Raw genomic sequence first — 10,233 nt, 5'->3', positions numbered from 1 at the left:
GTACACAAATACAACTACATGGCCGTCATGAACCGGTCCATCTCGAGCGTGGAGGTGCTCAAGTCCGCCGCCTCCGTGCTCGCCAACCTCACGCGGTATCGCGTCACGGGGCCCAAGATCTACGCGGTAATTCTTCACCATTTCTTACTTTTCCCCTTGTCGAGGTATTGTAATTCTTGTTTTTTTTTTATATATGTAACTAGGCAAATCCCATAGAATAACTAGAAACTGGAAACCTAAGCTGGCACCATATATTAAAACCTTTGACAGTTGCCAACCTCATTACTCTTGGAGCAGACATCAAGTAAATAACTCAATGAGCCCACATGGTTCTTTGATATTATAATACAATTAATATCTAGGAGACCGAGCTTTCCTAGGAAAACATATAAAAACTCAAAAATGCGCGTTTTCCCAGAGATAAGACCTAGGTAGATCCATTTTTCGCCCCCGAAAACCCCCATGTAGCAAATTTCATCGATATCGTTAGAGCCGTTTCCGAGATCCCCGAAATATATATATAAATAAATAAATATACAAGAATTGCTCGTTTAAAGGTATTACAATTATAATATATCAAGGTCTGTGAAATCGCTAAAGTAACCATTTATGTACCACATGCCCTGCCATTTGGTTTAAAAATGAACTCTTTCTTTCAGAGGAATAAAACGTACTTATCTCTAATAAGAGATTATTTTATTCCAGCGTGAACACATACCTCCACTTCTGAAGTACATGTGGCGCTTCAGCACCAGCGAGGTTCAGTTGTTCCTCATCCTGTCGACTTACCTGTGGCTGTTCTCCAAATACGATGGCGTAAGAGAGGTAAATTATCATTTTACTATTTCGTAAAACATCGTTATTTTGAACGAAAACAGAAGGTGGTATTTTGTGTTGTGTGAGGGTGGTATTCCACCTGTCCAATATGTATTTTGTCTCACATTTCGCTTAATGAGAGAGTGAGACGCAATGACATTGGACCAAGATATTGGACAGATAGAATACCACCCTAACACTTTGGTAAGGAAAGGATAACTTCAACAAGATTAAATCGTGTTTAACGCTTTAAAGTTTATTTTCTAACATCATATACATTATACAGGATAACCCAAAAATACGTTGAAAAATCATTTTTAAGATATTTCAATTTTTAGTTTTTCTTAAACATCTGTTACAAAAAGTCATTAAATTTTTAAATTACAATCATTTAACTAAAATAAAACGTAATATCTTCAGTATAATATTCTCGTTTAGCTTTGATACACAAACGCAAAGGTTTGTTACAATAATCTTATTATGTCATGTTCATAAAATTTTCATAAACATTTTAATTTCCAGGACCTCACAGAGTACCTTCACACACCAGAGAACCACAAAATGATGGAGTCCATCAAGCGCAACGTGGACCGTGTCAAGCGAATGGCGAGCAATGCCACCAAGCACAAGCCCATCACGCCCGCGAAGTTCAACCCCTCCGCGAGTTTCTCCCACAACCCCATCCTCCTGCCGGCTCTCGAGCCCGACTATGGCATCGCCAGGGTTGACCATCATCGGTACTTCGTCGACACTCGACAAGCCATACATTGCCTCTTCCGTACATATAAGCTTTAATCTGTATTAGAAATAATTATGACATTTATCCTCGTGGGGCTCAATGTGCATTACAATGTACAATCTAATTCAAACCTTTCAAAAACTACATAAGGTAGCATTTATTGTTTCATTGTGTTCTAAAACAAATTAAAGTCGCCCTAATCTACTATACAACAAGGTTCAAATTAAAAATAGGGAAACTGTATGGTGGGCCTTACGAGGTTATGACGCAACAAACGGACTGTTATTTTTAATGATTATGTTTAATGGATTATGTTTGTGGCTTTGTGCTTGGGTTTATTGCTTTAATAATGATTTGTGTTAATGTTTAGCTATTAATATATTATTATAACATTAATTTTGTAATAAATTGTGCATAAGGATGTTTTTTTTTCATTCACTTTTATAGTCTGGCAAACCAAATTTGCCTTCTCTCTATGTTTGAAATGAGACAGTCCCTGGCTAAACTATAATATCATACCTACACTTCGGATTATTGCTTATTTCATCAAATAAAACATTTTAAAACCTCTAACGCTATTAAACGGATGAACCGATTTTGATAAAACATGTCTAAGAACCTCCACTAGAAAACCTGCTTTCAATTAAAGTAACCGCATCCAAATTAAGTGGAGTCCAGACGGGGTGATGAAATGGACCGATTTGATCAGAAATGAAATTGGCGTCAATTTCTAATTTAATCACCAATTTTAGATTTATGGTGATATTAGAACCCTCTAAATTGAAAAAATGCCCCAAAATGAAAATACTGGCGTCACAAATTGGTATTCTTGCGTCCGCACCCTATTTTATCGGTCATAATCGGCGGTTGAATTCGGCGAGCCAAATTTAATCAGATTGGCGAAAAATTTACTTGTCTGGACACGCCTTTAGTTCACCCGTTTAAAAGCTACGTTGCAACATACACAGCGGCTTAATACAATACTGGTCTGTAGCGACTCGAACATGTACAGAGAAAGTATAGTAGGTCAAACCAAATTGTCAGTAAATAAGAACAAAAAAAGCTATACTCATCCATTTCTTTTGGGTGCTAGTACTAGTGTAAGACAAAGATAGTATGATTCTCTCTGTCTATGTTTGAAATGAGACATTCCTTCGACAAACTATAGCTATCCATACTTCCAAGAGTAGGCACGCACGAGCAACTTTGTGTTTTGTCTCTGTCGCACTCAAGTGTCGAAGTCAAGTTGCGGAGACAAAGTTGCTCGTGTGTGCATACCCTAAAGTTTGTGACCAGCTCGAGCGACAGAACCACAGCCCAAGATACTTGGCTCACATGCTCACATGCTCAAACCGTACTCCTTGCGCAAGAACAACACATTAGCCCCCATTAGCAGGGCCGGATTAACCCTAAGTCAAAGTAGGCAACTGCCTAGGGGCCCCGCCTCGGCTAGGGGGCCCCGGCGGCTCAGCTCGCACCAAATAAAATTATGTTTCATAGGGTCAAAATTCACGAGTAACAATTGTTGCTTAATAATAATGAGTATGCTTTTGTTATTGTTTTTCTTTCGATCCATTGTTGAATTTAATGTAACTGGAATAAAATTGAAGCAATACGTTACAGTTTACGTATATGCGTACCTGGGGCCCGTTTCTCAAATGCTTGTAACTTGTAATACAAGTGGAAGTCCCTTTCTAACAAAAGCTGTCAAAAAGTGACATCCGCTTGTATTACAAGTTAAAGCCTGACAACAGTTTATTTGACCCTCGCCATTTTGCGGATTTTCAATGGTACTAATTTCTTTTACTGGCAACAAGTACTCTTTGACAACGAACGTTGGATGTCATCGAATGTCACCGATGTAAACAAACGGAAAATATCTACGAATATATTCAAATATAAACGGTTTTATTACAAAAATGCCAAAAAAATTTACCAAAGATGCGAAAAAATTGTAGTGAATGCAATCAAATACTTACAGCTTAAAAAAGACGAAGGATTACATAGCATTCCAATAAACAATGTTTTGAAGTTGGTTGTTGACATGACCGGTATTGACATTTTATAGTGCGGTTTTATTGAACCGGTTAGTTGTTTGGTTTAAACTTTAATATTTCATTTAAGGTTTATGTAGATCGACGATAAGAATCCTATAATCGAATTGGAGACTGAACGTTTTATAATCGAGGTTGGTGGTCCTGAAAGCGACACAACATCTGATGAAAATCAGACTTCGTCAGAGTCAGAAAACGAAGAATATATTAATATTGAATATTTAGAATCAGATTTTGACGAATAGGTAAATTGAAAGAACCGAATTCTCTGTAAGCAATGTTTCTGACATTATACGAGTATCAACATGAAGCCAATGCCCACTACCCCGACTATACATGACGTACGCACATTATTGCCATACGTAAGCTGTTTGCAGCGACACTATCTCAGGGTTAAATAAACTGTTGTCAGGCTTTACAAGCTTTTGAGAAACGGGCCCCTGTTAGAAAGGTTTTCTGAAAAAATGTTAACATATCCTTTTTTTTGAACAACCAATAACTTCTGGGTTATTTCGACTCAGAATCACGAGCACTATTGATGAAAACAAAGAAAAAAAGTGTCTCCAGTTTTTTAGACGAATTTGGGGTGTCAGTTTAGTGACGATCCATACAAAATGTATGTATGTAAAACTGCGTCACAAAAGTGACCTTTTTTCGACGATTGGTTCATGTCAGAGCGCTGCTTCCTTACAGCTCAGCCTTCGGCGTCGCTTTTTATGAAATATCAATATTGATTTCAGTAGCTTGGCCTCGCATGAAAGCTCACTTCGCTAAAAGACGCTTCGGGCTTGTCAAGCAATGCGGAGATTGCTGAGCTCGATCTTCACTTCAGCCTCACTTTTTACCTCAATTTACCATTGGTTTGTGTTCCTCATCTCCTCTACTTAAGCTTAGGCTTTGGCCTCGCTGCGCCTAGCTGGGCCTGCAGTCTCGCTTTTTAATACAATGGAATTTGGTTCGTGTCTTTGCTCAACTATGTACTTATCCTGAAGCCTGAAGCACGGCTTTGACTTCGCGGCATGAAAGCTCGCCTCACTTCGGACTTTTAGGCCCAGGTGAAGATCGGTACCCGGCCTGGCCTTTTAAGAGGCTTTCACAATTTGCGATATTGTTAATAAAAATTTCGCGCTCGCTTCGCTCGCGTTTTTGGTAGGTTTTTTGGTTGACCCTTTATCTACATGTTAGCTTGACTGGTAAATGAATACAATTAGACCACGAAAAGTCTGCAATGATTTTGATAGGATACGCAGTGCAAGTGTTATTTATACGTCATAATTTCATAGCAGTTTGACGTTTAAAATAACACTTGCACTGCGTGCGCTATCAAAATCGTTGCAGACTTATCTTAGTCTAACTCTAATAATTTTAATATATGGAAATTATTTATTACTAGGTTGATTCTAATCATGTGGCTCGGCGTTTTGTCTTATGGTCGGACAATCGTTGTTCAGTCTCGCAAAATTAAGCGTAGCCTCGCTTAAAATTTGCCATTGTTAGATAGGAAAGTGACGCTCAAGCTCACAGCTTTGGTATTCCACTGGGGATTGGCCTAAATTGATAGAAAAAAGCTTTATGTCCAAGCAATAAGAGCGAAAAATACATCGTTCTGACTAGACTCGGATCGTCTCGGCTGAAGATTGAAATTAAAAACGCAAACTTATTTCCTTTCCTTATTTCTCCTTTCCTTATTTAACTGAACAACTGAACATGCTGTATACAGAATTGACTGTAGGGGGCCCCGAGCCTTGCACTGCCTAGGGGCCCCGACATGCTTAATCCGGCCCTGCCCATTAGCACGGGAGCTTTTTCAACGCGCGTTAAAAAAGCGCTTGAATCTGTCCGCACTCTAAATTCGATTTTACGACTAAGGCTTAAAGTCGAAAATCCAACAACGCTTGATAAAAAGCGCCACCGCTGTCGTGTGAATACATACATGGTTATCTATTTGTGTCATTCAAACGCTTTATTAACACGCGTTAAAAAAGCTGCCGTGCGAATGGGGCCTTACATTCTTATCGCTCCAATGATGTGCACTGTGTGCAATAATTTTGTACGGAACGCATTTATTTTCAATAATTTCGGAACGAACCTATTTGTCAATTGACGTTTTCAATTCAATTGACGTATGACGTTGCGTGTGCGAATGGAGTGATACGAGTGCGAACACTGAAAAGTATCACTAAAAAGTGCAAGTGAAATTCTGTAGACAAACTTAATAACTTTATTTTTATACAATTATGGTAGTGTTAGAAGGAGAAGCTGGAGATGCGAAGGCCCTAGGTACTGAAGAAACTGAGAAGGAAGAAGCGAAACCCCCAACTCTTCTTACTTTAGAAAGTATCCTTTTTACGATAAAACAAGCAGTTTTTACTAACGTGGATTCTATTGGATATTACAATATGTTTATTTGTTAATGGATACGTAATATTAGGACGGTTTCATTTAAGGGCTGGCAGGTTTTGTCATATTTTTGCATGCTTAACCAATATACCTCAAGGGTGGAAGCAGTTCGAATTTCTTCAAGATAAAAAAGATAAAGGTCAAATTTATCACATTAAGTATTTATTATTTTATTACATCCTCAATGTTGTGAATCTATAAATGCGTAAAATTAATTTACTAATAATCTCTAAAATTACTAAAATATGTCCCTTGAATTATTTGTATTAAACTAAATATGTTACTTATAAATTGTACATATTATAGTAAGGTTACCCCTACATAAACAAAATCTTACTGAGACTAATTAAATCTCTTATAAGAATTGAGTATGCAATTACTTTCTTATCCAGGTATATATTTATTTAGTTACACAAATAAGGTAGGTAAATAGGTTCTAAGTTTATTGCTGCATTCAAGGTGAATTAAAACCAAAATATTACTTTGCTAAGCCGTGAAAAGATAACATGCTAGTCAATCAGTGCTAACCCGTTATACTTACTATTTATTTAGTTACACAAATAAGGTAGGTAAATAGGTTGTAAGTTTATTGCTGCTTTCAAGGTGAATTAAAACCAAAATATTACTTTGCTAAGCCGCGAAAAGATAACATGCTAGTCAATCAGTGCTAACACGTTTATACTTACTTGCGTATTTTTTCCATGCAATTAATGTTCCCACCCTCCCACTGCAAAATAAATATAACAAACCACCACCAAAAGAACAATACACGACACTGTTTAGCCTCTCTACGAGCAAGGGTTCATTCAAGGTGCACTCTAAAAAACACTATTTGTCTTTTCCATGAGTCCCAAAATATGTTTAATGGAGCATTCCACGAAATTGTCTACCTTTGTCCCATATGAACACAAACTTTCTGGAGACTTGCAGGTGCCTAGTAGGTATTATGTGATATTTTCTTTCTTCCTTAATGGGTTTTACTTGCGTACTGTTTGTTTGCGTGAATGATTTCCGTAACCAGCACAGTCTTCCGGCTGACGAAGGACGCTCAGCAGCAGCATGGTCTGCGGCACGGCGACTTCCAGCGCTACCGCGGCTACTGCTCGCGCCGCATCCGTCGCCTCAGAAAAGTGCTCAAAATACCACAAGTAAGTTTAAATACCTATGTATCCAGAATTAAACAGAGTAAATTATTGTTTGTGGATAATGTAGGTGTGTAGATATTTTAATTACTGCAACATAAATTAAAGGGGCTTTGTTTTTCATTGAAAAATATGGTCCATTGTATTCTGGCTGGGAGATAGACTCTCCCTCAGTCAGTCCTTTTTCTAACATAATCAAGGTCTTCATGATACAATGTGCTTATGAGAGTCCACATGATTGGCACTTAAGTTCCAGCTACTTATTTTTGTAGGAAAGTCACCCCTGCAGCTTAAAAGTTGAAGGTGCCAAAAGTAGAGTATACTACCTGATACTACGTATCTATCTGCAAACCAAAGTTACGACCAACGCTTCTCATTTACACTTGCTGGTTGTTGCAAATATGAAGGAGTCAGTTTGTTTTGTGGATACAATAATTCACCCAATTTCTATTTGAAGAAAACATTTTTCTAGGGTGACCGTCGCCATTACCGGCGGCGCGATGTGACAACAGCCCACGTATCGGGCCCGAAGGCCGAGCCGCGTCTGCTCTGCGTCCCCCTGCTGCAGGCCGAGCGCGCCTGGGCCCACGCCATGCAGCTTCGACAGGAAGCCAACACCGAGCCCAGGAAGAAGTTCCATCTCACTTCTAGGCTGAAGAAGGCTTATGCACACTCGCAGACGCTGCTGGAGCTGTGTGAGGTACCTAACTGATCTATTCATCATTAATTATATTTTGATCAATTAGGTCGTTTAGTTCGTCTGTTCAATGTGAACGGCCGTCTATCCTTTACGGTCGCTAGATCATTTCTAAATTGAATAAAGCACTTATTTCACCGTGGAGGGCGCGGAAGCCTTAGTATGACAATAGGTAAATTTCGCGACTTATGCAGGCTTTGCCGCTTAGCGATACTCATGAGCTCGTGACACTCTTATAGAATCCAGTTGGACAAGACAACATGCGTAATAAGTCCCTTTACCAACCCCATGGATGTTTTGATATATCTTTATCTGATCCATGAAATTTGACAGAGCGGCGTATGCGACGCCCGCACGCAACTTGAAGCCGGCGCCTACGCAGCCTGGCTGAGCGGGGTGCTGCTGGTGGAGCTCCAGCAGTGGCGCGGCGCGGCCGAGAGCCTGCAGCGCGCACAGCTTGTGCTGGAGAAGCTGTGCGCCGCGCTCAACGAGGAGGAGCGTACGGTGTACAAGCAGAAGGTACGGTAATAGAATGTGTGAGGACTGAGTACTGCGGGTTTGTGAATAAGTATTTAATAGCGGCGGAAACCAGCCGTGTGCAACAAACCTAGCGTATTCACCAGGATACAGACGCTACTGTATAGTGTTTTGAAAAAATGATACCACGCTGAGTTTCTTGGGATCCGCCTGCTTGTTTTTTAACATTCATAAGAGCTTTATAGTACGCCTAAAATATGATAAAGGCCTTTGACTTTGACCAACTGAACGAGCGGTCGTCACTAGTGTGCGTATATTTAAATAAATAATATTGTATGTGCCCACAGGTGGAAGAACTGAAGCCTAGCCTGCGTTACTGCGCGTACAACATCGGCGACCAATCAGCGGCGGGCGACCTCGTGGCCATGCGGGGACAGGGCCTCATTGAGAACTTGGATACGCTGATGGCTCAAGCCAAGTGAGTATGAACCTTAACCCGTGAAACGTACAGTTGAATGTTGACGTCGAACCTTTGCTACTGACCGCATAAACATCGGCGACAAGTCGGCGGTAGGCGGCCTTACGGCCATGTGAATATGAACCTTAACCAAAGCAGCATAAAGTTGAATATTGAACGCGAACCTGCGCTATTGCCCGTACAAAATCGGCGATGAGTTTGATATCTCTTTTCCCCTAATATTTAAATTGTTTCGTTGTGCAGGGAGTCCCGCTCGGGCGTGATGCACGAGGTGGAGTGGCTGGGGCGGCGCGTGACGGTGCGGCCGGAGAAGGCGCGCATGTTCCTCATCACGCTGCAGGACCTCGACAAGTCCGCCGCCGCCGCGCCCTCCACCGAGGCCAAGATCGACATCCTCGACAACATACTCATCGACGTCAAGGACGCCATCTCCGCCATCAAGGACGAGATCAAGAACGATCCCAAACTCAAAACCACCGAGAGCACCCAGTCCGGCATCTACTATCTACTCTCGTATCTGATGTATCTGCGTCTCAAGCGCACCATCGAGAGGAACAACCTCCTAGTTCAACAAGCTGAGACCGCGCGCAAGAATAACACTCAGATAGACGGAAAGAAAGTCCGTCCTCAAGACTTGACGAGGCTCTACGAGATCATTCTTCAGAACTTCAATGAGCTCCAGCAGCTCCCTGGCTTCGAGAACGACGCGGCGTATCAGCAGGAAATAGAAATCCAGATGAAGGCGTACAAGGCCTTCCGATGCTACTACATCGCCCAGGTGCTGACCGGGCTCCGGCGCTTCAGGGAAGCGCTAGCCATGCTCGAACGCTGCAGCACATACACTGTCGAATCTATCGCTAGCAAACTTGACGATAAACAGTTGCGAGACAAGCTGGAAACCTTGAAGAAAGTCATTGAGAGCTGCAAGTTTGAAGTGCACGCCGATTCGGTGCTCGAAGACGACGACGAGGATGAAGAAAAATACACCTCTAGCGGCAAACCTTACAAAGATAAGAAGCCTCTAGTGGACCGCTTGGACGAGTATCGCGAGGACACTCAAGTGTTGACCAAGAACCCTAACATTTTCAAGATGCCCCCGCCGATGGAAGCGATTCCTTGCAAGCCGCTGTTCTTCGACCTGGCGTGCAACTTCATAGAGTTCCCGAACCTGGACGATAAGACGGGCGCGGCCGACAGCAAGAAGCAGGGCGCCGGCATCACGGGCCTGGTTAAGGGGTTCTTGGGCTGGGGTAAGAGCGACAAGTAGGGGATTTTATACGCATTTTATTTGGTTGTTCATAGGGGACAAAATATATGTATCTACATTAATTACGTTTTCGTTTTATTTATTTAGTACTTTTTGTTTGTTATTTCCCTAAGAACTGTGAAAGCGGTAAAGGTGTTTGTTCCTAGTATTCAAGGTCACATGG

The 10,233-nt window shown here is 41.2% G+C and overlaps 2 protein-coding genes across 2 annotated transcripts; both read left to right on the top strand.

The window, feature by feature from the left end:
* The first annotated feature begins 14 nt into the window (after positions 1-14).
* Positions 15-1,830, top strand: LOC134791762 (protein abnormal spindle-like). The gene is made up of 3 exons (XM_063762913.1): positions 15-126; positions 706-825; positions 1,339-1,830. Exons 1-3 carry the CDS (start codon positions 19-21, stop codon positions 1,609-1,611), a joined length of 501 nt encoding a protein of 166 aa, XP_063618983.1. The 5' UTR covers positions 15-18; the 3' UTR covers positions 1,612-1,830.
* A 3,899-nt stretch (positions 1,831-5,729) lies between these two features.
* On the top strand, positions 5,730-10,132 carry LOC134791470 (signal recognition particle subunit SRP68). Its single transcript, XM_063762501.1, has 6 exons — positions 5,730-5,946; positions 7,036-7,157; positions 7,624-7,851; positions 8,182-8,367; positions 8,673-8,803; positions 9,047-10,132. Exons 1-6 carry the CDS (start codon positions 5,847-5,849, stop codon positions 10,068-10,070), a joined length of 1,791 nt encoding a protein of 596 aa, XP_063618571.1. The 5' UTR covers positions 5,730-5,846; the 3' UTR covers positions 10,071-10,132.
* The last annotated feature ends 101 nt before the right edge of the window (positions 10,133-10,233 follow it).

The sequence above is a fragment of the Cydia splendana genome, chromosome 6 (assembly GCF_910591565.1).
Source record: "Cydia splendana chromosome 6, ilCydSple1.2, whole genome shotgun sequence".
Lineage (NCBI taxonomy): Eukaryota > Metazoa > Arthropoda > Insecta > Lepidoptera > Tortricidae > Cydia > Cydia splendana.
Note: the sequence above shows the minus strand (reverse complement) of the source record. Positions and strands in the feature narration are given on the sequence as shown.

Coding starts and splice junctions, on each gene's coding strand:
- LOC134791470 (XM_063762501.1), top strand. CDS start 5,847: ATGGTAGTGTTAGAAGGAGAAGCTGGAGATGCGAAGGCCCTAGGTACT. Junction 5,947..7,035: donor AACTCTTCTTACTTTAGAAA/GTATCCTTTTTA, acceptor TAACCAGCACAG/TCTTCCGGCTGACGAAGGAC. Junction 8,368..8,672: donor GTACGGTGTACAAGCAGAAG/GTACGGTAATAG, acceptor ATGTGCCCACAG/GTGGAAGAACTGAAGCCTAG.
- LOC134791762 (XM_063762913.1), top strand. CDS start 19: ATGGCCGTCATGAACCGGTCCATCTCGAGCGTGGAGGTGCTCAAGTCC. Junction 127..705: donor CGGGGCCCAAGATCTACGCG/GTAATTCTTCAC, acceptor ATTTTATTCCAG/CGTGAACACATACCTCCACT. Junction 826..1,338: donor AATACGATGGCGTAAGAGAG/GTAAATTATCAT, acceptor TTTAATTTCCAG/GACCTCACAGAGTACCTTCA.